At 35.8% G+C, this 26,742-nt stretch overlaps 3 protein-coding genes across 3 annotated transcripts in view; all 3 read right to left on the reverse strand.

Annotated features, from left to right (window-relative positions):
• LOC149529877 (NAD-dependent malic enzyme, mitochondrial-like) overlaps positions 1-26,742 on the reverse strand; it is a 262,335-nt gene that overhangs the window by 95,579 nt on the left and 140,014 nt on the right. Inside the window, exons 7-8 of the mRNA XM_089810059.1 lie at positions 12,809-12,912; positions 12,630-12,713 (exon numbers count right to left, since the gene is read on the reverse strand). Coding sequence (XP_089666185.1) covers positions 12,630-12,713; positions 12,809-12,912 — 188 coding nt within the window. The remainder of the gene's footprint in view (positions 1-12,629; positions 12,714-12,808; positions 12,913-26,742) is intronic.
• Positions 4,952-6,264, reverse strand: LOC149529878 (uncharacterized). The gene is made up of 3 exons (XM_089810819.1): positions 5,911-6,264; positions 5,643-5,795; positions 4,952-5,494 (listed from the first exon to the last, which is right to left on the reverse strand). Exons 1-3 carry the CDS (start codon positions 6,122-6,124, stop codon positions 5,067-5,069), a joined length of 795 nt encoding a protein of 264 aa, XP_089666945.1. The 5' UTR covers positions 6,125-6,264; the 3' UTR covers positions 4,952-5,066.
• On the reverse strand, positions 6,266-7,439 carry LOC149529879 (uncharacterized). Its single transcript, XM_089810820.1, has 2 exons — positions 7,129-7,439; positions 6,266-6,937 (listed from the first exon to the last, which is right to left on the reverse strand). Exon 2 carries the CDS (start codon positions 6,903-6,905, stop codon positions 6,279-6,281), a length of 627 nt encoding a protein of 208 aa, XP_089666946.1. The 5' UTR covers positions 6,906-6,937; positions 7,129-7,439; the 3' UTR covers positions 6,266-6,278.

Consider the following 26,742-nt stretch of genomic DNA (forward strand, 5'->3'; position numbering starts at 1 on the left):
CAAGAATCCCTAATGTTGTGATCATTACAAGGTACAAGGCTTTTGTTGTCTACAAGATTGATTCATTAGAAATCAACAGTTTCAACATCTTCTTCATCTTTTCTTCAAGTGTCATTTCTTTCATTGTAGATGCAGAAGATGGATTGCATGTATTCTAATCACATGTAACTCAAACACATTTAATGCAATCAAATGTAATCCAATAATTCTTCTTTCCTAGTTAGACTGGGTCAAAGTGGTTGAGTTGCTCCCACTTTTCCTCCTTTTTCTCACTACATTTCCTATATAAGAAGTGCCCCCCTCATTGTAAAAATCCTCTTTTATTGTACGCAAGAAAGCTCTAAAGAATTGTGCAAGCATAACTTTGATTGTGTAAAACTATTTTGATAAAAAGTGAATACAAAGAAGCAATTAGAGCTGAAGTTTGATTGAGTGCAATTGTGATAAGTGCAAATTGAAAGCTTTAACTATAATTTGTGTTTGTCTTCTTTGATTCATGTTATTGTTGTATGGTTTAAATAATTGAGCAAAAAGAGCTGAGAAACAATTAGAGCCGAAGCTTTGACAAGGAGCAATTGTGGAAATATATAGACTAGAAGCTTTGACTGTAGCTTATATTACCTCTCAATTCAACAAAATAGTTAGAATTCCTTACTTCTGGATGTTGCGCCCCACTAGTAGAGGTTATTCTTTTAAAATAGGTTAAAACGGGACTTAAAGCCGAACTAGTACGCTTTCATTCAGCCTTTGTAATAGTATTGGTTTATTTGGTTTCACCATTTCCAACTATTAGATATAAGTGTAGTTAGAGATTTTATTTTGCCCATTACATGTTCTAAGGGTAAGTGGATTCTTTCCTGAAAGTTGAGAGGAAAGAATATTGGTAACACCTGTTATGTCCCGCTTCCAGATTGTAACCTGCAATAAATTGTTAGTATTATATATAAATAAAATCATATATATGTAAACATTTCTATATCTCAGTTAGGTTATTATCATTAAAAGGAACATCTTCTTTAGGCCTCTTGGGATCTTTGGTAATCACTACTTGGTAGAGAGCCTACCTTTAACCAAGTCTCTTATCTCTGACATATGCATATGTTTGACCACTACAATATATATTGTCCCTAAGGGATTCTCTATAAATCCCCTCTCTATAATCCAATTCAGGATCTCAGCATTTGATTACGAATTCCCTCTGGTCCCAAAGTTCACTATATGTACATACTTGCTTATTACCAAGTTTATTCTGCCTCTAATACAATCTCTTACTATAGCATGCATCATACCTCTGTGTGGAAAAGATTGTATGCCTCTAGGCTTTCATATATTGTTTTGTTCTTCAATCCTTATTTAATGTTCTTATTAATATCGTTGCTATATTTAGATGAGAGTTTTAAGATTAATTGGTAATGTTGCCCTCTATTTTCTATTACCCACGATGGATGTGCGGTTCAGGTTCTTGGTTGGAGATATCATCTAAGCACTACAGCAATCAACTACAGATGGCTTCCATCAAATATGATCAATCCCTCCTCTCCTGTAATATGGTATGGCGAAAGATATTTACTGGTTTTAGCAACTCTTTCAATGAGTCAATATCTGACTCTTCACTTCGTAATTCTGGTATTCACATTTCTCCTTCCCATGTCTGTAGTCCGAGTGATGTACTTAAAGGTCTTTGCTACCACTAGTGCTTTTCACTCTTCATGTCCATAGTATTAGTACTTGTACTATTCGAGTATCTTCTCCGGTTGGACGTACTTGTTCTCCTACTCAATGTTTTCCTTCTCTCCAGTGATGGCCGCAGTTATTTGCAGACAAATGCCTTCATTCGATGAGACTAGGGGGGTGATAGAGTTTGATGTCTGACAATATAGTTTCTTGAGCGTTTGTCAACTCTGACTTATCTCTACAAGTTAATTGATGAATCTCCTTTTTTTTTGCCTCTCAATAGTTATCGGAACCTATACAGATATGCATACACCGTCATGTTTGAATAATCACACCCTTTGGCATATGTCAACTTGACTTATTAAGTCTTGACCAAATAATAGATTAATTTGATAATAATGTTTAAGTATTGGTTAGCATAGGTTTCATTTATAATTTCCCTATTAAAATTAATTAAAGGGAAAAAGACACTTATAATTATGACTCATTATAATAAGATACATTTATGTCTCTTATTAGGATTTCATTATAAAAAATGCTTTTTAATTACAATAATAGTAGTATACATTTATGTACATGTCCCTTATTAGGATCTCATTTTGGGTTTATTACAACACCCTTTCAAAATCTCTCAACTTCTTGCTTACCTTGAGCTGATCCAATGAATGGTGAGAAGGGGGAGCCTTCCCTTGAAGGTAGGAGAGACTCTTTTTCATATGTTGTGGCTGGTCTACCTATTTTGCGATTGAATCTTAAACAAATTGTCGATTGCAAAATATCCACCCAACAGTTTTTGGCAACTCCATTGGGGACAAGATGCTCATTTGAGAACCTGAAGCTTTCATTTGAAGCATACCCATGTCCTTTTTCATTGCATTTAGCCAATTTTATTATTTCAAGCGTTTTCCAAGGACATGTAAATGGCCCAAGGTCCTTGGGGAAATGCTTTTGGATCATTGAATCTAGCTCCACCTCTACATGATTCCTAATGGCTTGGGAAAGAACTTTCCCAAGTTTCTTGGTGAAGAACAACATCCTAATGAACATATTCTTACTTTATACATTGCATACAATATTCATTTTGTTGGATATGAGGACGTATCTGTAAGGTTCGTGGAAACTCTCCAAGGCGTGGCTGCTGATTGGTTTTACCTTTACCACCACGAATTATCACAAATTGGGCTACTCTCATATTCATGTTTGAAGAAAGGTTCAAGCCTACTGAAGTTGCTCATGCATTGTTGGCCCGACTTGCTCAGTTGAAGAAGTTATCTTGTGTGCCTATACGTGAATTTGTTGCTCATTTGAACAAATTGACACAAAGAATTCCAATTGTTGCCCAACCTACGACTTCAAATTTGAAGTGTTTCTTCACCAATGCTCAAATTCCTGAAGTCAGTTTTCTATAAAGGGGAGAAGCCCCATCTACTCTCATAGCTACACAGATATTGGCAATTAAAATTGAAGATAATCTTATTCTTGTTGGAAGATAAGAATTGAAGCAAGTGGGTTTGAAATAGTTATAATCCTTCTAATTCATTTTCTTCCAACACAAGGATGGATTATGCAATGCAGATGTTAGAAAATGAGTTACTAGACCTCAGAAAGCAAATAGCTAAGGGCATGTTCTTTGTTCCTCGTGAAGATGTACAAAGGCAGCCTTTTCTAACCAAAGAAATGTGAATCGGAATCGGATCGGAATCGGCAAGGTCGAATCGAATCGTGAATCGGCAATGAATCGGCAATGAATCGGCGATGAATCGGCAAATTTGAAAAAACCCGTTAAATTTAAAGATTTTAACAATTTAAAACTTATTTCATGCACCCTTTATTGAATATAACTTAAGCACACTATAACATCATCAAATAGAAGTTAAAACTTAACATACATAAACATGAAACATAAAATCCATCACATAAGTAACTATGTTATCTAAGATTCTAAAATGTAAATTGTAGGCTAGCTGAAGTAAATAGAAATCAAATGATCATAATGATTTAAATCATAGAATGTATGTAAGATGATCCATAAGACATCAAATCATAAATTTATGTAAGAATCTAAGATGAAGATCCATGAAAGTTTGAAACTTTGAAACATATGTCTATCAATGATTCAGTATCAATATCTGTAAACAAAATATAAAAACAAGGCTCCAGCTCAAGCCTCAGGCTCATAGTCATCATCATCCTCAACATCATCCTCAAGCTCGGCTACAGCCTCAGCCTCAGCCTCTGAGTATCCAGTCTGCCTAGTAGCAAGGCGTCTAATGTAGGTCCTAGAGGACTGTCGAGCCATATCTCCCGCATATAAGATGGGCTCACGAATGTCGCTAGGGCCTGTGTCTGTGCGTGCACGTGTGCGTCTACCAATGCCTGAAGAACGTGCTCTAGCTGCCTCAGCCTCTATATCCACCTGGTCAATCCACGCACGGTCTTCCTCAGTGAAGACTGGATCTACAACCTCTGTGAGCCACTCTGATTCTGGATCAATCTCCTCCAGAATGATCGGAGAGGAGTCAGTGCCCAAAATCTGTCTGATCCTAAGACGGAGGTTGTAATGAACGAAGACAAGATCATTCAACCTCTGCACTGTCAACCTGTTTCTCCTCTTCGAGTGGATGTGCTCGAACATGGACCAACTGCGCTCACATCCAGAAGCGCTGCTTGGCTGACTCAGAATACGAATGGCAATTTTTTGAAGTTTTGGGGTTGTGGCCCCAAACATTTGCCACCATCTATCTGAAATAAGGGAAAATAAAAATAATTAGTCTCATTTACAAATTACAAATTACAAGTTAACTCTAAAATTACATAATCAACTTTAAGTTTAGAATCTAGATTCATGAACATTGAATATATTATTTAATTTTTACCTGGCTGTATTGTTTCCCGAGCATCTATGGCTACCCTGCTAGAGAACAGTGGCCCTTCTTTATTATTGAACTTATCAAGCTCAATAATTGCAGCACTGCTATCCTCATCAGTACTCAACCTCTGGATAACTGTATATAATCCGGTGAGAACCTCCTCATCCGCCTTGAAGTCAGGACGGAAACGAAATGCCGAATTCAAAAATTAAGCTGCTGCATGGATGGGTCTGTGGAGCTGATTCTGCCATCTCCTATCAATGATGTCCCAAATAGGGGCATACTTCTCCTGCACTCCTGCATACTGAGCTTTAATGGCCTCCTTGGCCCTATCCATACCCTCATATATGTAGCCCATAGAGGGCTTCTCCCCATCAGCAGTTCGTAGGAGAGATACAAGAGGCTCAGTGGCCTACATATAAAGTAAAACAAAAATTTGAGTCAAAACTTAAACATAGAATAATTCAATAATATAAGGTAAAACTAAATCATTAAACAATTAGCATAGTAAACTGTAAAATATTAAATGTTAAATTGCAATAAAATTACCTTAAGTATTTCTCTAGCAGGTTTCCAAAAACCATCATCATCAAATATGCAATCCACCACATCTATCCCTGCAATGGTCGTAGCATAGGAAGATGAAATCCACTCCCGCCCAACAAACATGCTCCTCAAATCATCCCTTGATGTCAACAAGGACTGCAAGGTGATGAAATTCGAGGCAAACCTCGTGATCCCTGGACGAGCTAACTCTTTGTCTCCTGTGTACTTCCTCATTGTGCTAAGGACAAATGAATGATTATAAATAAACTTACATATGTTTTTTGCCCTTTCCACACATGACTTGACCCACTCAAGTTTGCCAATTTCCTCCAACATGAGGTCAAGGCAGTGTGCTGCACAAGGGGACCAAAATATGGTGGGGTGCCTCTCCATCAAAAGTTTGCCTACAACAATTTTAAGATAATTAGAAATTCAAATTTCAAACATGTTAGAACTTAGAACTTAGGAAACTTAGAAATTCTAAGTTAGAATTAGAAAAAGTTCAAAATTCAAATAAATTTATTTTCAAAACTTAAAAAGTTAAAAGTTTACCTGCAGCAACATAACTTGCTGCATTATCCGTCACCACTTGCACCACATGTTGTTCCCCCACCTCTGCTATAACTTCCTCAATAACCTCACATAAGTATGTGGCGTTTTTTACATGAGCAGAAGCATCAATGGATTTGAGGAACATGGTATATCCTACAAGTAACAAAACAACGAATTATAATTACTATTAGCAATCAACAAATCAAAATTTGAAATAGTCAATCACGATTCAAAATTATGTATGTAGGAAAGTAGAATGATCAATCACCTCCACAGGATACAAGAAAATTGAGGAGTGTTCTTCCCCTCCTATCTGTCCAACCATCAGTCATGATGGTGCAACCCTTTTCGATCCACTCCTTTCGGTTGTCCTCAAGCTCATGCCTCATATCCTCAACCATTTCCTCCAGGAGGTATCCACTCAACTCAGCCTCAGTTGGGGCTTTAAACCCCGGACCACAAATGGCAACTGCATCTATCATGTTCTGCCAATAAGGAGTCCTGTCACAAATAGATAATGATATTGATTAGAAATTTAGATGTCAAAAACTAAAATCATAAAACAAGTAGATATAATTAAAGTTTTACTTTTACTTTTAACTTTAACTTTGAAGATAACAAAGAAAAAAGAATCAATTACCTGGCTGCAATAAATGCAATGTTGCAAAAGTACCAGAATTTGCAAATCTCTTTTCTGGCAGCATCATGAATCTCCTTGTTCAAACCCATGCCCTCAAGCGTGGGTTGGGAGCCAGGAGTAGTGCGGGGCACAAAGTAACTATCCATTCTGTTTTTCCGCACTCTAGGCCGCAATAGGTTGGTGTTGGACTCTGTCTCAGTATGAGACCGACTACCACTAACACTCACATGAGCACTAGCACTAGGATGAAAAGGAGGCCTAGAAGAACCCTCCCCAACACAACCTACGGATGCGGAAGCTGATGCAGATGCACTTGCAGATGTAGATGCGGTTGCGGATGTGGGAGCACGGGAGCCAATACCTCTTAACCCTTCAAGTTGCATTTTCTTAGTCAACTTGTCTTGTTCAATTTTTTCTAATGCCACTAAACAAGAGCGTTTTGCCTCAGCGGTTTGTTGAGTGCAAACTGTGACATCATGGCCAGGTATGCCAGCAATGTGGTATTTCAATCTATAGATACCTCCCGAATTTATTTTTTCTTTGCAAAATATACATTTTGTTTGATATTTGGTTCTCCCAGGAAACTCTTCATTATATTTCCAGCATTCATCTTTTTTACCCATTGTGGAAATTGGAAAATGAAAGCAAAGGGCTGCTGCAATAAAAAAATTCATGTAAAAAATCAAAGTTTGCAACTAATAAACAAAAACTACAAAACAACAAACCCTAGTTTGCAATTTAGTAAAACTAAAAATAAAAAACATTCAAGATTTGCAAATGAACACTAAAAAAATTTAACAAAAAATGCATACTACACTAACATGCAAAAAAAAAACCAACACTTACCTCTTGCAAATGAGTTGAGGAGTGTTGATATTGACTCCTTAATGCTCCCAATGCAATTTATGGCCTCCCCAAATGGACTTCTGATCTCTTTGGTGCTCTTCCTTCTTGCCGGTTGGAAACCTATGGATTCTCTTTTCTCTTCTTCTCTCTCACTCTTCCTCTCTTCTACTCATACTAAGCAAATAGAAGGCTCTTTAGGGTTATAACAAAGAGGAAAGTCAACTTAGAAAGCAAATAAAACATGTGTTTTTTTTTTTAAATTGAACTTTCTATCCTTGCTGCCGCGGCCGATTTCTGGCGATACCCGATGGCGATTCTGGCGATTTTTTCCATGAATCGCCGATTTTGGCGATTCAGGCGATTCATACGAAAAAATCGCCACCAGCGATTTCCGATTCCAAAAAAATCGGGAGCCATGAATCTTTCGGCGATTTCGGCGATTTCATGGCGATTTTTGGAACTATGTTTCTAACTATTCCTCAGATTTCTATTGTTGGGAATCAACAAAAATTGGTTTTACCATCAAAGAAGCTTGCGATTGAGGACCGATTAGCAAGTCAAAAGTTTGTGAGCACTATGTTGAAGGATGCAGTCCATGCATGTCATTACTGAAATAACATGAGCGAGATCTTCTTGATCATCTTGAGGTGTTGACAATTGATGAACTAGTCAAGAAAGTTGTTGTTGGCGAGAAGACTGTAGGATTTGTTTGATTAAGGAGATATCCAATTCGACATCTTCCTTGGTTGGAGACTGACAGAAAGCTAGACATTCCAAATGTACCTAAACTTGAAAATACTATTGAAGAGGAAGCAAAAGAAGCATGTTCAATTTTGGAGGAGCAATTTCAATTCATGGACCTATCTTGGAGCATCAATACACTATGATTCATCTCAAAAGGGTGAATTCTTCCATCTCTTTCAAGAAGTGATACATCAGGCATTCACATTATTGTTTCAGTTGCTCGTATTCCATCAATATGAAGTTCTATGTGAACATGCAAGGTACTGCAAGTTGCTGAAAAAGGTAGCTATTTTGTTGAGCTAGTAAATGGTTTCATCTAAGAATTTGCATTTTCGGCTAGTTTCACTTAGTAGCTTTTTTTTGTTTTTAATAAGTTCGTTGGCACAAGTTTGTTTTATTTTTAACTAGATTTGCGTTGCTTTAGTTGCTTTAGATTATTTTTGTCTTTTCGTCGCCTGACTCTATAGCCCAATGGAATGGATGAAAGAACTTAGAGAACTAGATTCTATGTCACTCTTGTTTCAAAGAACAAACGAATAAAATTCCACAGACAAGTTGTTCTCCTGCATTTTGTCACCACAAAATGTAAGTACTAGTACAAAAAAATTTCAACTTAGTTTCACATTTCTCTAATATAATTCATCAGTTAGTTAGCCAACATCGATCAACCAATAGACCCCAATTCGTATCATGAATACTTTTACTAAAGGCTTTCGTCAAGTCCTTTTTTTTTTTCATTTTATTAAGCTTATACTTTATTTTTGAAGCCTTCAATGTCCTTTCTTGCATTTTTGTGTGTGTTTAGTTGCTTTTAGTCTTTTTGTTCCGTCCAATCTCTTGCATTTTGTTTTTCCTTCAATTTGATATATCTTAAGTGCCCAAAAAGTGGATTCACCAAATGCAATTGCATATTTAAAATATCATGTTATATTTTAATGTTGATATTCACATTTTTAAAAATATTACATAAATTGACTTTATGTTATGTTTTTAAGTTACCTTATCATTTTAATTTATCACTTAATTGACTATAGTGCACTTTATGTTAAGGTTATTGATGGAAAATTGTTTCGAGTTTACATCCAGACACCATTGAGAAGGTTTCGAAGTGTTGGATACTCCAAAATGTGTCAATCTACAAAGGAAAATTCATGACAACTCAAATAAGAAAAAGCTTGATGATATCAAGTTTTCAAATGACAACTAGAAACTCATCAAAGAGAATGCAGTGGTGCAGAATACGAGAATCCTTGAACCCGCAATCATCGCGGAGTACAAAGCTTTTGCTGTCTACAAGATAGACTCATTAAAAGTCAACAGTTTCAACATCTTCATCTTTTCTTCAAGTGTAGTTTTCTTCTTTGTAGATGCATAAGATGGATTGCATGTAATCCAATCGCATGTAACTCAAACATGTGTAATGCAATCACATGTAATACGATTACATGTCCATCAAACATGTGATCCAATAATTCTTCTTTCCTCGTTAGACCAAGTCAAAGTGGTTGAGTTGCTCCCACTTTTCCCTCCTTTTTCTCACTTTTTTTCCTATATAAGAAGTGCCCCCCTCATTAAAAAAATATTTTATTGTATGCCAAACAGTTTTGAAGAATTGTGCAACCATAACTTTGATTATGTAGTACTATTTTGATGAATAGTGAATACAAAGAAGCAATTGGAGCTGAACTTTGATTGAGTGCAATTGTGATAAGTGCAAATTGGAAGCTTTAATTGTAATTTGCGTCTATCTTCTTTGATCCATGTTATTGTTGTATGGTTTAAATAACTGAGCAAAAAGAGTTGAGAAACAATCGGAGCTAAAGCTTTGACAATGAATGATTGTGGTAATTTATAGACTAGAAGCTTTGACTATAGATTATATTACCTTCTGAATTCAACAAAATCGCTAGAATTCCCTACTTCTGGAAGTCTTTGTGCCCCAATAGTAGAGGTTATTCTTGTAGAATAGGTTAAAACAAGACTTAGAGCCAAACTAGTATGCTTTCAACTAGCCTTTGATTTAGTGTTGGTTTATTGGTATCCTTGTTTCCAACTATTAGATAGAAGTGTAGCTAGAGATTTTATCTTGCCCATTACTCGTTTTGTGGGTAAGTAGATTCTTTTATGAAAGTTAAGAGGAAAGAATATTGGTATTACCCTTTCAAAATCTTTCAACTTCTTGCTTACCTTGAGTTGATCCAAGGAACGGTGAGAAGGGGGAGCCTTCCCTTAAAGGTAGGAGAGACTTTGTCTCATACGTTGTGGCTGGTCTACCTATTTTGCAATTGAATATTAACAAACTGTTGGTTGCAAAATATCCACCCAACACCACAAACAAGGCGCACACACCTTACCTCCTATGGCATTTTAACTTGTGACCTCTCATTAAGAGCACAAATTCTCCACTACTAAGCCAAACTAGGAAGAGAGATGAGAATCATACAAATCTAGATATTTGTCATGGTGAAAATAGAAAACAACTCTTTTTATCCTCTTCTGCAATAACCCTTCTATGGTCTTTGTTGTCCACTGATTATACTATTTTCAGTAAGTTTTCAGTTTTCTGGGTGAGGAACAACCTCACTGAAACAGCTAGAGAGTGAATGAAATCTCCATTTTTTGTCTGTATGGACTGCACTGAGGTTAATAGGTTGCCTCCTGAGAATAGATATGTTGAAATATTTGTTATTGGTGTATATTCATGATTTATCAGATATCCATTCATCTCTTGATCCTTGCTTCCAATATGATTGCTCTTTTTCTTGCAGAGTAACCAGCTATTGTACTAGATTTTCTCAGGCATGTGCCAGTTTATTAGTCCTTGCTCCCTTGTACAGCACCGAACCCCTTCAAGTTCCTCAATTTGGCCAAATATGCTCTCAAACCCAGTTTTGTATCAGCATTTCAATTTGCTTTAGTAGTACTTTAAGTTTTTAACAATAATGAATATTTGATAGCCTGGGATGGTTGGGACTTTGATCTATCATTTGACTACCTTGTGTTTGAATCCCAAATGACATAAGCCATTTTTTTCCCAAACCTGAATTTTGTGTTTATCTCTTGAATGGTCTTGCAGATGTGTCCAGGTAAATGGGCCTATATTCCCAGAGAGATATTTCATTAACTTGTGCTTCCACCGTCCAAAGTCCAACTCTGTCACATGAATGTTAATCTCAATCAGGTTTAAAGTCTTTCCTTTTATGTTTAATTAAATCCCACTCTTTTCCTTAGAGACTCAAATAGAGTTAAAATCCCACATGATGATAATAAGGTTTTGGGTGATGGTACTCAGTAACTCATCAAATGACATATTGGATCATAGTATTGATAATCCAATTTTGAAGCTGCTGTATCTTGATTATTCCATTATTTCCATATCTATGTATATAGTATACACAGACTGATGACATAGTATATTCACAAATTTATGCAAAACAGGTTAAGAATGAACTCCCAAATTGTAAAATTGATTCAATTTTGGATCATCCCTCGCTGGAATCTCAATTTTTTATACTCGTATTTGGATTGTGGCTGGCTTGAGGTAGTTGTAATGCTATTTAATTGGATTATATTGGTCTTGATGTAGTTATTGTATTTTTCTTCCCATTATATCTTGAGCTTGTGTGTTTTGATGCTTTTGTCTTGGTCATATCCTAACTAAATGCCCATGTCCACAGTAGACTTTACATCTAAATTGGATGCTCTTGCAATGGTGTGACTGCTCTTGTTACCTCATTTCCAATGATTAATCTATCAACAGTGATCTGTCTAAGTCTATATATATGCATATCCTGTCAGTCCTAGATTCTTGATAACTTGAAGCAAGAATATGTGCTCCAATAATTGTACCTATCTCTCTAGAACTAAATTCATGTCAATCTGAACTTGGAGGCAGAGGAAGCCTGACCTCTTGTTACATTGCATTTGGAAAATCTTTAGTGCAGCTGAATGTGCGTTACCAGTGCTTTGCAAAAATCCCACTTTTGCATTAATTAAGAGCACTTTTGGAATGCATTGCCTATTACTTTTTTTGATTGAGTTATGAAGACACTTAGCAATGATAGCTATAATTGTTATCAAGCATTGAATTAAACAATATGGTGTTGAATCCTAAGGGGCTGTCCTAGTGCAAAGCTTGCTCATAGCATGGTTTTGACTTCTTATACTATATTCTTTTAGCTCTTGAATATTCTTTAAAATATTACATATTCTTATTCCCTGAGAAAGTTTGTTTCCAAAAACTATTTGCTCTTGGTTGGTTCTTATCTCACCCCTTTGGAAACTTATTTAAGAAATACCTGTATTGCAGTCTACATATTAAGATAAAAATTCTTATAATTTGGTATCACCTGCAAAATGTTTCTACCTTGAAGTCGAACTAGTGCAAGGGAAATAAGACAATCTAGCAAAATAAATATTTAAAGACAATTTAAAATTGATTCTGAGGAATAGATTCAAAACATTTGACCAACAGCAGAGAAAAAGTTAAAACACAGATGAAAATCGTCCCTTCCAATCCTTATCTAGAGAATGCAATGTGTTTCCATTTTAACAAAACAAAATGCAAAACATTAGATTGTTTCACCGTGCTTTTACACGCTTCTCTTTAATGATATCTTTCTTCTTATAAAATGCAGTGTTCAACTATTATGCCCATTTCAACTTGGAAACATGCTACCACGCCAGCATCAGTAATATCTTTAAAAACCACAAGATCATTTAACTAAGCTTTTAATATGAGATGAACTAATGTTTACCTGAACGTCATCGTTGAACATCCTATAATGATTCCGATAGCGCTGTAGTAACTTGAACGCCCACTTACTTTGAAAGTCCTCAAACTAAGACAAAAAAAAGCACTTCAACAATCTCAAATGTGATATTGCTTAGATGAAAAGCTTATTAAAACATCTCTCATTCTACTGCAAAATGTAACCTGCACTATCACATGAGGCCAGCGTGTAAAGACTGCTTCCATGAATTCGTCAATAACTGATACAAACTCTTCTCCATCAAGCCTATGGATTGGCAACCCCAGATCTTTATCCCATAGAAAAAAAAAACATTGATTAGAATCAGTTAGATTATGAGTTAGAAAAATATTGCATAAATAAGGAATAGTCAGAAAGAATATCCATAAACTTTATCAAGATCTAACATATAATGTCAAAAGAATTTCAATAATCTTTCAACCTGGAATAGAAACACTTGAATAAGATTTCATGTTGACAGTACAAATGACATTATAAAACTGTCATAACTGTTGTCACAACATCCAAAATTTGAAGGTAGAATCTTGATACCAATGCTTCGTTAGATATGGGATGTACCAAATTTCTATATATGGTATGAATCTCTTTTTATATATACATGTAACATAATGTGCATATTATGCATCTACAACTATGTTCGACCCAAATAAGATATTCCATGTTGTGTTCAGTCACAAGCCACAACTCAGTGGTTTCTCATTCATAAATCAATTCCATGTCCTGGTTTCTTTTAATTGCCAAGTTATTATTCTCAATTCCAGTTAACACCTTTGGAAGAACTTTAAGTGGAATATTTCAAGCATTCCAAACAAAGTCAAAATGAAAAACTGGATGTGAGGAAGGGCCGAAGTGTCAAGGAAGAGAAATGATCAAGGTTTCCAAGACATGTCATGACAACGATGTACTTTTTGGAGATTTCAAATCAGGAAGGTGTTCACAAGCAGTTTCAGCATGCCAAAGAGAGAATGTCATACTCAATGATTTAAAACCTTCAAATATGGCATTGAAATTATTGGGCATGCCCCAAAGAGAACAAATGTCATATTGCAAGAGAAATCATATAAGTGTGAAAAGTATTTCAACAACAAATCATATCACTTAAGTCACTTGAATTGTACTCTTAATAAAAAATTAGAACGAAATAGTAACTTAAAAAGCCTGTGGATGTATAGAATAACTAAAGTGTCAAAACATCAATGAAGAAGCATAGCATTACTGATTCTCCACCCCTTCGGCTAATACCTTGTGATTTAAGATGAAAATTAGAACAAAAAGTGCAATTAAATGGTTAAGGGTGCCCACATTAGAACATAGTGAATCTGTAGAGCTTTAGGCCCCCAAAATCAAACTGAAATGGCACCAAGTGCTGTTATGCGTCCAGTTGTCAATGATGAAATAGACCAATAAGTTAGCCAAGTATAGCGAAGTATACCCCTAAAAACCTTTGTCAAATTGTCTAAGCAACCAGATGCACGAGTACTTAAAGACCTTTGAGCACACCCCTAGACACTTCAGGGCCAATCTGTCATCTTGAAAACATGTCAAAAAAATATCTTCAAGTCACCTAGTGCATGCCCCTAGACTCATATGTTCAAGAACAACATAAAAATATAAGGTTAGAGGCCAAAAAGGACACCTAGGAGAGAGAAGGAAAATCAAAGTCTAATACTCAAAAAGTATGTCCTAAGCCTATAAAGTACTTGTATTGTTTCATTCTCACACTGTCAACAAGCAATGTCAATGAAATGATCTCAATGAAAATATTTTGAAACAGTTTGGAGCGAAAAACATGTAATGTCCCCTTTCACCTAGTACTCGTTTAACAATTATAGTTACTAGCCAAAATTATTCATGTATGCTAAAGAAAAAGCATCAAGGGAATAAAGTTATTGTTTAATTACATATGAATGGACTTCAAGTTTATAAATTATCATATTTAATTAAATATAAGTTGGACCTCTCTTTATTGTTTGAAGAGACCCTATAATTATAAGTCAATGTTGAATTATATTATAACTTGTTTTTGAAGAAAGGCAATATAATATTAGAGAAGGCATAAGGTATTATTCATTCAACTATGCTTATCTTTCATCGAATATTTCTCTGAGGGCTCAAAGCTTTGTCTGGAACCCCTAGAGGTTGCTTGCTGATCTGGACAAAAACCCAAGTCCTTCACCACTTCAATTTCTAGTCTCAAAGGCTTAAAATCTTGTGTTATAGAATCTTAACAGTTTAGTGCACAATGAAAATTGCTTTTCACTAGGAATATATCATATAGCTAGGTTATTATCATTATTACTCACATATTGTAGAGTCAGCGTAAATTACATGGTTCACAACTTTCTAGATCATCTCATTGTAATATATAAAATAGCAATCATCAATGGTAAATGACCAAATTCTATATACACTGGGAAGGAGACTCAAAATCTGATCCTTAGGTACCAAATCTAATTTGAATAACCAAAAGAGACAAGAAGGATACAAATGTAGGATCTAGCCAAGAAGGAGATATTGGGTGCTTCCTTTCTTATATGGTTAGAAATGAAAGAAGATATGAAAGAGAGATAGACTAAGGAAACAATGACTAACAAGATGTAAGCTCAGATCCAATGCATGAAAGGAAAGTGCAAGAAGGAATGGAAATGAAGATATGCTTACCTTGAGAGCTAGAAGAGAATAAACTTTCAGATGTGAATTAGCCCTATCAAACTGTACAAAAACTGGAGGCAGACCGAGATTCGAAAACCTGAAACCTACAACTTCTAACTGTCAACATCTAAGTGTCCTAGGAACAAGTCGCTTTTGGGTGACCTATATGAGGAATGGGTCTCTTTTAGGCGACCTATAACTGAGAGGGCTTAAAATAGAGGTCTGGAGACTGTGACAAAGACTACACTTCCAAATCTACAATTATGGATACAAAACTCTGCAAATCTACACCTACACACAAGTGAAGGGGCAATTTTCTGGGGGAAGGGGTTTGCCTTGATCAAGCCCATCTTTAGGAATTAACCTTGAAATAATAAATAAAATAGAAGAAATGCTATCATGTAGTAGATATTAAGCAGCAATGAAATATAACATGTTGGTTCCCCAAACCGCAGATTGGAAATCCAAGAGCCTGTCACTTCTTTGATAGGAATTTGCAATTAGTTCTGGCCAATTAACAGGAATACTTCTCGATTCCCCTGCACTTCAAGCTCCACTACACCCAGGCGGGTAAACCTTCACCTCAAACGATGATTGTTTGGTTCAAGGCTTTTCTATAGCAATTTAAAACTTCTAGAGTTCTCCAACTGGCAAGGTCCTTGAACTCAATCAAAATAGGATTGAATATTGAATGTTTGAATTGTATAATATTTGTAAATAAGTGAATTGATGCTTGTAGGAAGGAAGTTATAGATTTTCTGACTTCAATAATAAAAAGACCAGTGCCTCTGCTCATCCAAGCAATAGAGTCAACTTCAGTGAATTTTCACATACAACTTTATAATGTTTTAGACACTACACTGCCAACAATTAAATAATCAAGATGTGACAAATCAAATATATACACAATCTTAAATTAGTCTAGGTTGAGCTTTAACTCCTCTAGTAGGAAGACAAAGTGGACACATATGCAGAAACAATTAAATATTTCACACTATCTAGGATGATTGAATTTAAATGCTAGATGACCATGTCCACTTATCCGACATTTAAGTTGTATATAGAATTCCAAAAAATAATTACAAAGACGATTCGTCTGCAGTTTAAATCTCCATGCCTTTAATAATAGACAAAGAACATTTTATTTTATTATAAAAATAAAATAATAGAATTTATATTACAAAGTCATAATGTTGCTCCTTATCCCTCCATACAATAAAAAATACGAAATACTCCTTGAAAATGTGTGAATGTTCGAATATGTTTTACAATATGTTTTTTATGAATTCTTCTTGCCATTTTTATCTCTTAATATTTAAAACAACACGACTTCTTGAAAAGTCGTCTCTTTTATAATATATAAAAGCACCTCCCTTAATCGCACCACTTCGAATATTTAACAAATTACTTTTAAAATTTTCAAATGCTTTGTAGTATTTTGTCGGGCTCTTAAGAAAATTAATCGATTGTTTTTGTATAGTTTAATAGTCTTAACTCTTAAACTCTCGATGCACAAATTTGTATTGCCGTGAAATTCCGGCCAAGACTATAATCCAAAAAATTATTTTTTTCTGCGGCAAAGTATTTCCTTGGTTTATCTGGCCTTTAGTTGGAGTATTCTCAATTTTGATGAAATGACTTGAAAATTCATCTGGCCTGGGTCTCATTGAGGATGCTTCCAAGTTCGGGTATTGCGTTCCTCCCTGATAGATCGATTTTATGAATGTGCAGCCTTCCTCTGTGTGTGGTTCACAAGTATCAAGTATGCTATAAATCTAAAGTTTTATCTCTCTCAATAATAATGCCAGGTTTGTTTGGAAGCAGCACACCATCGGCAGTTGGTATTAATTTGGTGAACTTATCCATCAAGTAGGACAACTTCAGGATTTTTGAATGAGTTGCACAACTTGCTGGGAGGAGAACTCTTCTGATACATTTGATATTAAGCATTAAGCAACTCTGTATAGTGCTGATGCAGTGGCTAGTTTAATATAGATGGATCAATTTCCTTTGGTAATTCCATTATATCAATCAACCAATCCTCTTTGAAAATCTGTCATAGAAATCTCCAGTTCAAGGTTAGATGCTTTCAATCAGCAATAACATGGTCTTTTAAAATTCTTACAATTCCAGAATGTGGCCAAGCTGCATTGAAAAAAGAATATTCGTTTATCTTTATCCATATTATGTACTCTCCTTTGCAGAGTTTAGAGAATTGGCATGTTCTCATGGAGGTTTTGTTTGTCAGGCTGACCATTAAAGGATATGTATGTCATAAAATCTACAAGGTCCATAACTATATTAGCAGAAGTTTTTATTTTTAACAAATGTATAATAGTCATAATGAACTATGGGATGAAAATATAGGAAAAGTTAGATAAAGGCAAACGCTGTGTTAAAAGATATGGCGACGTCTTTAGAAATGGTTTATGGAAGATGGCAATGTATGTGACTTTTAAGGCTTATGAAGTTGTAACATAGAGATAAAGAATAATTCATATCATAAGGTCATAAACATGCAAAATATAACAATAGTTTTTAGCATAACAAAATAGAGAGGGTGCTTAAATGGGAATCCTAATTTTGCAAAAATTTGGGTACCATCATAACATACCATGTAAATGCTTTTGTCACTTAAGTATAACCAAGAACGTTGATGCAATTGATTTGACTCAATAGAAAAACCAAAAGGAAATCATGTAAGACAAAAGCTCATATTGTAGATATTTGTAAATCGCCTTGTCAATGGATGGAAGGAAGAAATCTTGAATGGATGGATGTAGATTTCCACCCTTGATGCCAAACTCCTTTGTCTCCTATAAAGAAAGAAGCTAGATCTATGGAAGGAAATGCATACTTGATGATAATGGATAAATGCCTTCAATAAATGTTTTCTTGGACTCCTTCAATGCTCGCACTTGATGACTTGAGAACTTTGAATGATTGCTTGCAACCAATGAATTGTGGATGTGAAAATGAAGAGAGAAACTCTCCTTTTATACCAATTTTGAGGTTTATTTCTGCAAGACCCAACTCCACTGGGTGGGATAGGAAATAGAAATGTTGCATCAAGCTTGTAACACCCAAAAGGGGCCCTCTAGAATATAGGTCACCCCTAAGCGACCCATTCTAGGAGGGCACAAATTTCAAGGTGTTGGTGTAGGGAGTAATAAGGCCTTGAGTGGTTTGGGGAAATTCAGAAACACATGTGAATCAATTAAAAAAGCATCTGAATCTCAAACTAACCAAGATAGGGCCTAGAGGAAGAGTGAATTTTGTGATTGGAGGAAACATAGAGGAGGATACATTTAGATTAGATATAGATTAGATCATACCTCGATTTTGGAACAAGCTAGAGAGGGGAAAGTGAAGGAGCATGTATTAACTTTAAATCCTACCTTGATTTTTACAACATTGAAATAGGAAAATTGAATGGAGATTGTGCATAGCAATTAGAGCCAACATAAAGTTTTGAGTAAGATTAAAGGAGAAGAAAGGATCTTGTTTTAAATGATGTATATAATTAAATGTAATACAAGATCTCAATGAGAAGGACCACACGAAGAAGAGCTCAAAGGTCTTAAACAAGGACAAAAAGTGTTTACTTTTTACGACAATACATTTAGCCCCCACTTTAGTAGGAGCATGAGACAAGCTCATACTCAGGGTAAAGAAAGCAAGAGAGGAAAGAAAGAGAAGATGATGGCAACATATTTGCAAAAGAGATAAGATGTCATTAATTTAAGGACATAAGCCCCCAAGTAAGCATCCTAACTCCACATCTGTACACAAGGGCACAAAAAAAAACCAAAAAAAGTGAAAGGAAAGACTAAAAAACACTCAAACAACAAAAGTCCAAATCAACTAGCGAAAGAGTCCTTGATCGGAAATGCCTCACTCACTAATATCATGTTTGGAAAGATATTGCAAGAGCACATGTGATCACATAAAAGGAATAAGAGCATTGCCAACAATGATACTACCTTTGTGATCTAATCTAACTAACATGACAGCAGAGAGAGAGAGGGAGACAGAGAGGGGTGTGATTACCTTGCATAGTAAGATTTGTGTCTCTTTCTATGAACCACACAAAAGATAGGATTGAAAGGTCTAGCACATTTGTGTGACATCCTTGTCAATCTTATCAAAAACCTTGCACACTCTAGCCACTTTGCTTGCATGTATATGTATGCTCCTTATGAATGGGTTTGAACCTCCTACATCATAAGGATTGATTGGTTAGCACACCCCACGGATCAATCAATATCACCATGGAGATTGATTACACTTGTGCTCTCCAAGGATAGATTTGAATATGTTATATCCATAGAGATTAGTTTGTAAATGTGCATCCCAGGGATCCCAGGGGTGGATAAGGACCACTTATACCCATTAGGGATCGGTTGCACAATAAAAATAAATATGCATAGAACTGTGAAAGGAAGGTTGTATAAATGCCCCCTTCTTGTGATGACTACTTGGTAGACATCATAAGGAAGAGAACCAAGGATACCTACTTCCGTCAACAAGGAGATATCCTTATAACAACAATTTATGCCACAATCTTAACTAGGGGTGCATAGTCTTATAAGCTATGACCATAGATAATTGGGAAAGGATATTTTGCTTATAAGAAGAGACCCTTGAAAGAAAGAGATCAAGACATCTACCTTCAAGAGGAGTTCTTGAACAAGAATAACATCTTCAAGACAAAGAGCAGGAAGAGAACAAGAATGTAACTTACTATCCCCCTATCGCTAAGTGAAATAGGGATTCTTGATGAAGAATGAAAAAACTTTGAATCACATAATAAGGGAAGTTATTTATAATGAACATAGTTTTACAGATAAGTAAGAGGTGATAACCAAGAATTCACAACTCTTGTGCAAGAGAGAATCCCAATCAAAACAACAATTCCTTATTAGAAAAGACTGTCATGTGATAAGCAAAAGCTATTGTAGTAAGGAAAGTAGATCCTAAGATAAAGAGGGAGAGAGAGAATGTACAAGCAACCTTACCCCCCAATACGAAGGCAAGATTAAATATAAAATACAACTTGAAGGATAGCTATTTTGTAGGAGATACACTATTCCAAGTAAAATGAGTTGTAAACTACAAAGAACTCCTAAAAAAAATATATATGCTAGAAACGATATCACATACAAAGAAGGCAAGTCGTTAAGTAAAGAAAGAAGCATACTATGGATGATCATAAATAATAATCATGTACCTTCCAGGCAGGAAAAGAATCTGTTAAGCAGAGAGGTCCATATCGTGTGTGAAATAAAATACTGCATTGTCGAAAAGAAGAATATATCATAAGATAATGCAAATCCATTGAGAGATAGGAGGAAAGAAGGATCCCATAGACGATTATTAAATGACCAACATGCCTTTTCAAGGCATAAAATAATTGCTAAACCAAGATGTTAGGATCTTACATTTAACAAAGTGTCTCATGCCGAAAAAGGAATGTATCATAAAATAATGCAAACCATGAAAGAAAAGAGGAAGGAAGAATCCCAATAATATGCACTTTCAAGTAAGGAAGAATTGTAAAGAGGATATTAATCTCAACAAAGGGAAAAGATCCAACATAATAAATCCATGCAAGGAAGGACATTAAAGAGATGAACAATAAAGAGATAATGGATGCTTAGAAGGAGAAGAAAAATGAAGAGGAAATGGGAAGAAGATAGGATAGATCTCTTATAAAAGTCATGCCCTTGTAATGCATGAATAAGGCTAAAATGGGCAATATAAATATCCTTGTATAGAACAACAAATCCTTGGAAGAAAAGAACATAATGATATAAAAGATGCAAACTCACAAGAGACTTTGGATGCACAAAGAAAGAAGAGAGACGATATATTAAGCTCACCATATGGATGCCAAATATACACTTTGTAACTAACAAAGCATTATGATTGATGCGTACTTAAAAAGGTACATGCCAAGCATGGGAACAAAATAGATTGCTAAATGAAGAAACAAATGATAAACCTTGCCCCCTAGTTAGGAAAGACAAGGAAAGAATCCTATTGTGTTGTCCTTGTGTTCATTGAGTATAATGAAAAATCACATAATAGGGGAAAGAAAAGCTAATTGTAAATTCGTGTTTGATGAAAATGAATAATATCCTGTAATGTCTCCCTTTTTGGGACATTAGGAAATTTAAAGACATATTCATATGATATTAAAATCAACTATGAGAGCATGAACTAAAATTATAAAAGGTCAATTTAATATAATTAAGTTGGCTAAAGGTGACAAGGAGTGATAAGACAAAAGGATAGGAAGGTAGTCGAAGAGTCACAGCTTTGAGGATTAAAAGGGAAAGACTCATTCATTCGGATTATGCTTGGTTTATGATTCAGACTTCAGTTTCTTTCTTGTGAGAGTTATTCGAAAAGCTTCATCTTTCATCCAGCATGAGGACGTAAACCATCGTGCCAGTAGACAGTGGACGCAAACCCATTGTTCGTAGAGATGTCACATCAGGTGTCTCGTGTGTCCTTACAGGTTCTTTTCTACTATTCCAATCTGACTGTAAACTGTGTTTAAGATTGGGCCTTTCAATGCAAATTATTGTATTGTTGTTCTATAATGCAATAACATATTTTAAGGTATTTTATGAGAATCTACTGGTTTATATTGTTGGTTTTATAAAGCATCGTCATATGTTTATCTTCTAAGAATTACCTTGAGGTAAAAATCAAGTAAATATCTACTGGTGATATTTTAGTGGTATCAAAGCCAGGCTATTCTGCCATCTTATGGCATTTATTCATAGATGTAGTGCCTCTCATGTTGTCATTCTGCTAGAGTGTTCCATTTTGTTCTTGGAGATACTTGAGATACTCTAGTGATGACCATTATGTTATTATTTCATATGTGGATGGCAATTACTTTATAGTTTAGTTCTTGGATATTGCTATATGATGGTTTATGCATCATGTACCTTATTTCATGTCATGTATCAAATGGATTATGTTGTTTCGACATCTGGATTCATCTTGAAAATATGTTGTGGTACGTTAGATTCATTTTGATATAGTGTTTACTGTTTTACCTACCTATTGTGAGTACTGTGGACATTTGAGATGTCATGTTATGGAGTTTATGCATAGGTGGTTCAGTAGATATATTCTAAAAGGATATCTATGTTGATTATACATGTTGCTTCGGCTTTGATATTTGTACCATTGCACTTGACGGGTTGTGTAAAGTGTGCATGACTTCTAGGTTTGGCAAAGACATTGGAGATAGTGATTTGACCATTCCCTTGAGCCAATGTTGCCTCCGGTATGGACAACTTATCCTTCTTTTTATAAATTAGATTACCTTCTGGTTCTCAAAGTTAAACCAGTTTTCCTTGTGTTTAGATCAGTCATCTAGATTATGTTCGTGTTTCTAGATTTGCTTAGGATCTCTGCATTTATGTCTCTGTGGGCTTTTTGCTTGATTTAACCTTTTTTCATTTTCGGCCAGTTGGTTGTGGATGGATTTTCCAAGTCTTTTGGATCATTCGGATATTTGGGATTTTCAGGTTTTAATTAAATAAATATTATTTTAAATTAATTTATTTATTATTTTATTTTACTAAGTAGACGATTTATTCATCTATGTGATTCTAACAACAAGATCCAACTCATCCATCTTCAATCACTTATGTCCGTTTAGCGGATTCAAGTGATGGGTTTTAATAAAGTTTCTAATTTTTGGAAATTATATTAAATTACCCCAAATCTTACCTTTTCGGCGATCTTTTCTCTATAAAGCAAATTTTTGGCTTTCTAAAATTAATTCATGCATACTTAGTTGACTTATCTTGAGGAGCAAGTTTGGAGTGTTTTGAAACCCTTTGTCTGTGGATTACTATTTTGCTGGATATGGGAGTTCTACCTAGCAGAATTCAGCAAGGTCTATTGCATGATGTTGTTAGAGGGTAGGTTGTTGTTTGCCAAGCTTCTTGGCAGATTCAGCAACGTGCCTATTTTCTTTAGTCTCTTTTCTTCAGTATCTTGGAGTTGCTCGTTCGATTGTGAGATAGGATTTGTGATTAAAAAAATTTTTTGAAGGTTTATGTTTCAGTTTTTGCTTGATTAGGCTTAGGGTATGTGGATCTATGTCTATACTTGTTTTTGTTCAGTGGGTTATCCCAGTTGGGATTCCACATGCATTTTCCCTATTTTTGAAGGCTTTAAATGCAAGTTTTTGAACAAAAGTACTGGTTATTTTTCTGGGTTTTCCTGAAAGTAAAATTTTATTGGGTTTCTGCTTGTTTGAGCCTATTTTCTCAATGAATTTTCAATCTTTAAGTTTTCGATTAAACTTTGATTTTGGGCAGGAATTTATTTCACTAAAATTTTTAGTGCTATCCAAATTTTGAACGTTTTAAACACTGGATTGAATTGGAGTTGGTTAATTGTTTGCTTACCCAATCCACTCTCTTCCATCTTTCTATTTCACCCTTGAGTTTTCGCGTTCTCATCCAACCCTAGTCCTATCTTCATAAGCATGGTGTGTGATGCCACATGCACAATCCCTTACATGTGCCTACCGAATCTTGAGAGATTCTTATTACCGTGATGTGCTCCGGCGAGTGTTGTTTTATCATGAGGGTTGGGGTGGGGATTTGCATGTTTTCACACACTCATCACTTGGTGAGATGGTTGGGTATGTATAGGTAAAGATGTGGAGTGGCCTTTGCTGTAGGAACCAGCACGAAGTGGTTGGGACGATTGCATACATGAGGTTGTTACTTAATAAGAGAAAACTAAATAAATTATGGTTACTTGATCAACACACAATATATTTCAGATGTTTGGATCGTCATTTGGCATGTTAGTGTGCCCAGGGATGTTCAAATTGTCGTTTGGCGTGTTACAATGCCCACACTCCACCACAGCCTCATCATAGCATCTTTAGAGGTTTTGACCAAAACATTATCTATTGCATTGTCTTAGATTGTTTTCAATCTTTGTTACTGCTTGGCATGCGTGTAAGCCATATATGACTATTCTCTACTTGGTCGGATCTCTATCCCTTCAACACAGAGTTATCTTCATCACTGCATTGGACCGACGTACAGGTTTTCCTTGGTGTTGTTTGTTCACTTGACACCTTGTGCCTAGGTACTGTGAGTTCTCTTGTGACTATTGCTTATCTACTTGGTTGCATGTGGTTTCTTGCTTGGTAGATGTTGCTTGTTTTACCTAATGCACTACTTGAGACGTGTGTCGTTGGTGTATGTTTCATTATGTTGTATGTTACACCATAGTGATATTGTACACACGATTTGATAGATTCTTTTGTATTATTGTGGTATATTAGACCTTTAGGGTTCTTTTGATTAATGCATTAGTATAATTGGAATTCTAGCTTAGGGCCACAGATTGGGTAGTATGGAATATCCTGTGCTCGGGGGCTGGCGGAGGAACTGATGTCTTATGAAGTTGTAACTATATTGGGTGGAAATAGGCACTTAGATAGGTGGTGTGGATTGCCTATTAGTTCATGTTATATACCACTGTGATGTTATTTCAGTACTATTGAATGTGCTCTTATTGGTTTATAAATGCATACGTCTATATGCTGAGATTAGATGTTTTACTTCAGCGATTTAGTCTTGTTAGTTATAGCTTGGATGCATTTATGCTTACAAGTGTCTTAGCCTCGTCATTATTATTCTGGTATTCCCCAGTGTGGAGGTTAATGTTTCAGTATTCCTTTATGCTCATAATGATGTTTAGTCTTATTCGTCATTTCAGCATGTTTAAGAACTAATCTTGTGTTTTTAAATGAATCTCGTAATCTTATGTTAGAGATGAAATGAACAATGCAGGTTAAGCACACTTGGATGGTTTATGTTTCAATAATTGAGTATGTTTGTAAGTAATGATGCTTGGGATTCTTGGAATGATTATATGTTGTTCGTCTTCTATTGCTTATGTTGTCGCATATTGATGTTATCATACTTTAACAAAAAAAAAAATGTTGGACTTGTTTTATCCTTGTTTTCCAAGGATCGTCGGGCGAGGCATTACATCTGGTATCAGAGCCCATGTTCAAACATTGGGATCTCAGTGTTATGTTTCCACACTTTGTTTCTTTAAGTTGTTATGTTTCGGATTGCAAGTTTGGTGTTTTGGTTTCTAACTCCCCTTTCTTAATGAGTTTCTAACCCTATGTTGTTGCTTCTAAAGGATGCCTCCTAGACATTATACTCAGTGCAGTGCTAAGAGAGGAGGGGAAAATCAAGAGAATCAAAATGATGAACAACAAAGGGATGGTGGAGACCAGAATGAAACCCAAAACCAGAATCAAGCTAGATTGGATTTGATAGTACCTCTGTTATAAGGGATGATTGCAAGGATGGATGCACACTTTAGTGATAATCATCAGAATAGGGAACAGAGGGAAGATAATCAGGAACAGGATTCTCACATGTCAGAAAGGCATGAAGAGGAGAATCAGGATCAGGACCATGGTCAGAACAAGAACCGTGGACATTATCAAGAGCGATAATGGGAGAGATCTTGTTCACCCCCTAGAAGAAGGTTTGAAGGCCTTAGTGTGAATGACATGATCAAAGACCTTCAAAGGGCTAAACTTCCATACTTCAATGGAGATGGGCCTAGATAGAAAGCAGATACATAGCTCATAGATATGAAGAGAAGGTTTGTTAGGCACCCATACTCAAGCAATGAGAAGGTTTGGAGTGCAATTTCACAGCTGCAAAGCCAGGCCTCGACATGGTGGGATATTGAGCAGGAAAAGCTCATTATCTCAATGGACTATCTTACTTGGGAACTCTTTGAGGAGAGATTCCACGACAGATTTATGTCAGTGCAGTTTAAAGAAGCTCAAGCTAAGGAGTTTCATGGGTTCAAATAGGGCACTATGATGGTGAGTAAGTATGAATTGCAGTTCTTCGAACTACGAAGATATGTGGGTTATCGCATGGATGAGATCCTTCTTACCCAGCACTTTGTGAGAGGACTCAATGAATCTTTGGTTGGTCTTGTGCAGCTGACTTCACCATAGGCACTTGTTGCAACCTTAGAAAAGGCTAAGATCATAGAGGCTAACATGGCTAAGGGGTACAGTGTGAAGGTCAATGGTCAATATCACAACTCACAATCTTATGGAAGTAACACTCCTTTACCACCTATACCATCTTCAAGACCTTCACAGAATCAGTCTAGTTTTTCAAGAAAGAAGAATGGTTGCTTTGGGAAACCTCAATTTCAAAAGGGTCAACAAGGCAATCAGAATGCTAACAGCTCACTTGGCAAGGGATGAAATAGTGGTAGAGGCTCTCAGACTCGGCAGAACCGTCCCTCTCAAAGTGGACAGCAAGGGTCTAGTAGAGGTGGATCTTTCCAGTCAAGCACATAGCAAGGCAATCAGTTACAAGCACCTAAACCTTTTACTGGTGTT

The sequence above is a fragment of the Cupressus sempervirens genome, chromosome 11, assembly GCF_028749045.1.
Source record: "Cupressus sempervirens isolate cs-2001-9-10 chromosome 11, ASM2874904v1, whole genome shotgun sequence".
Lineage (NCBI taxonomy): Eukaryota > Viridiplantae > Streptophyta > Pinopsida > Cupressales > Cupressaceae > Cupressus > Cupressus sempervirens.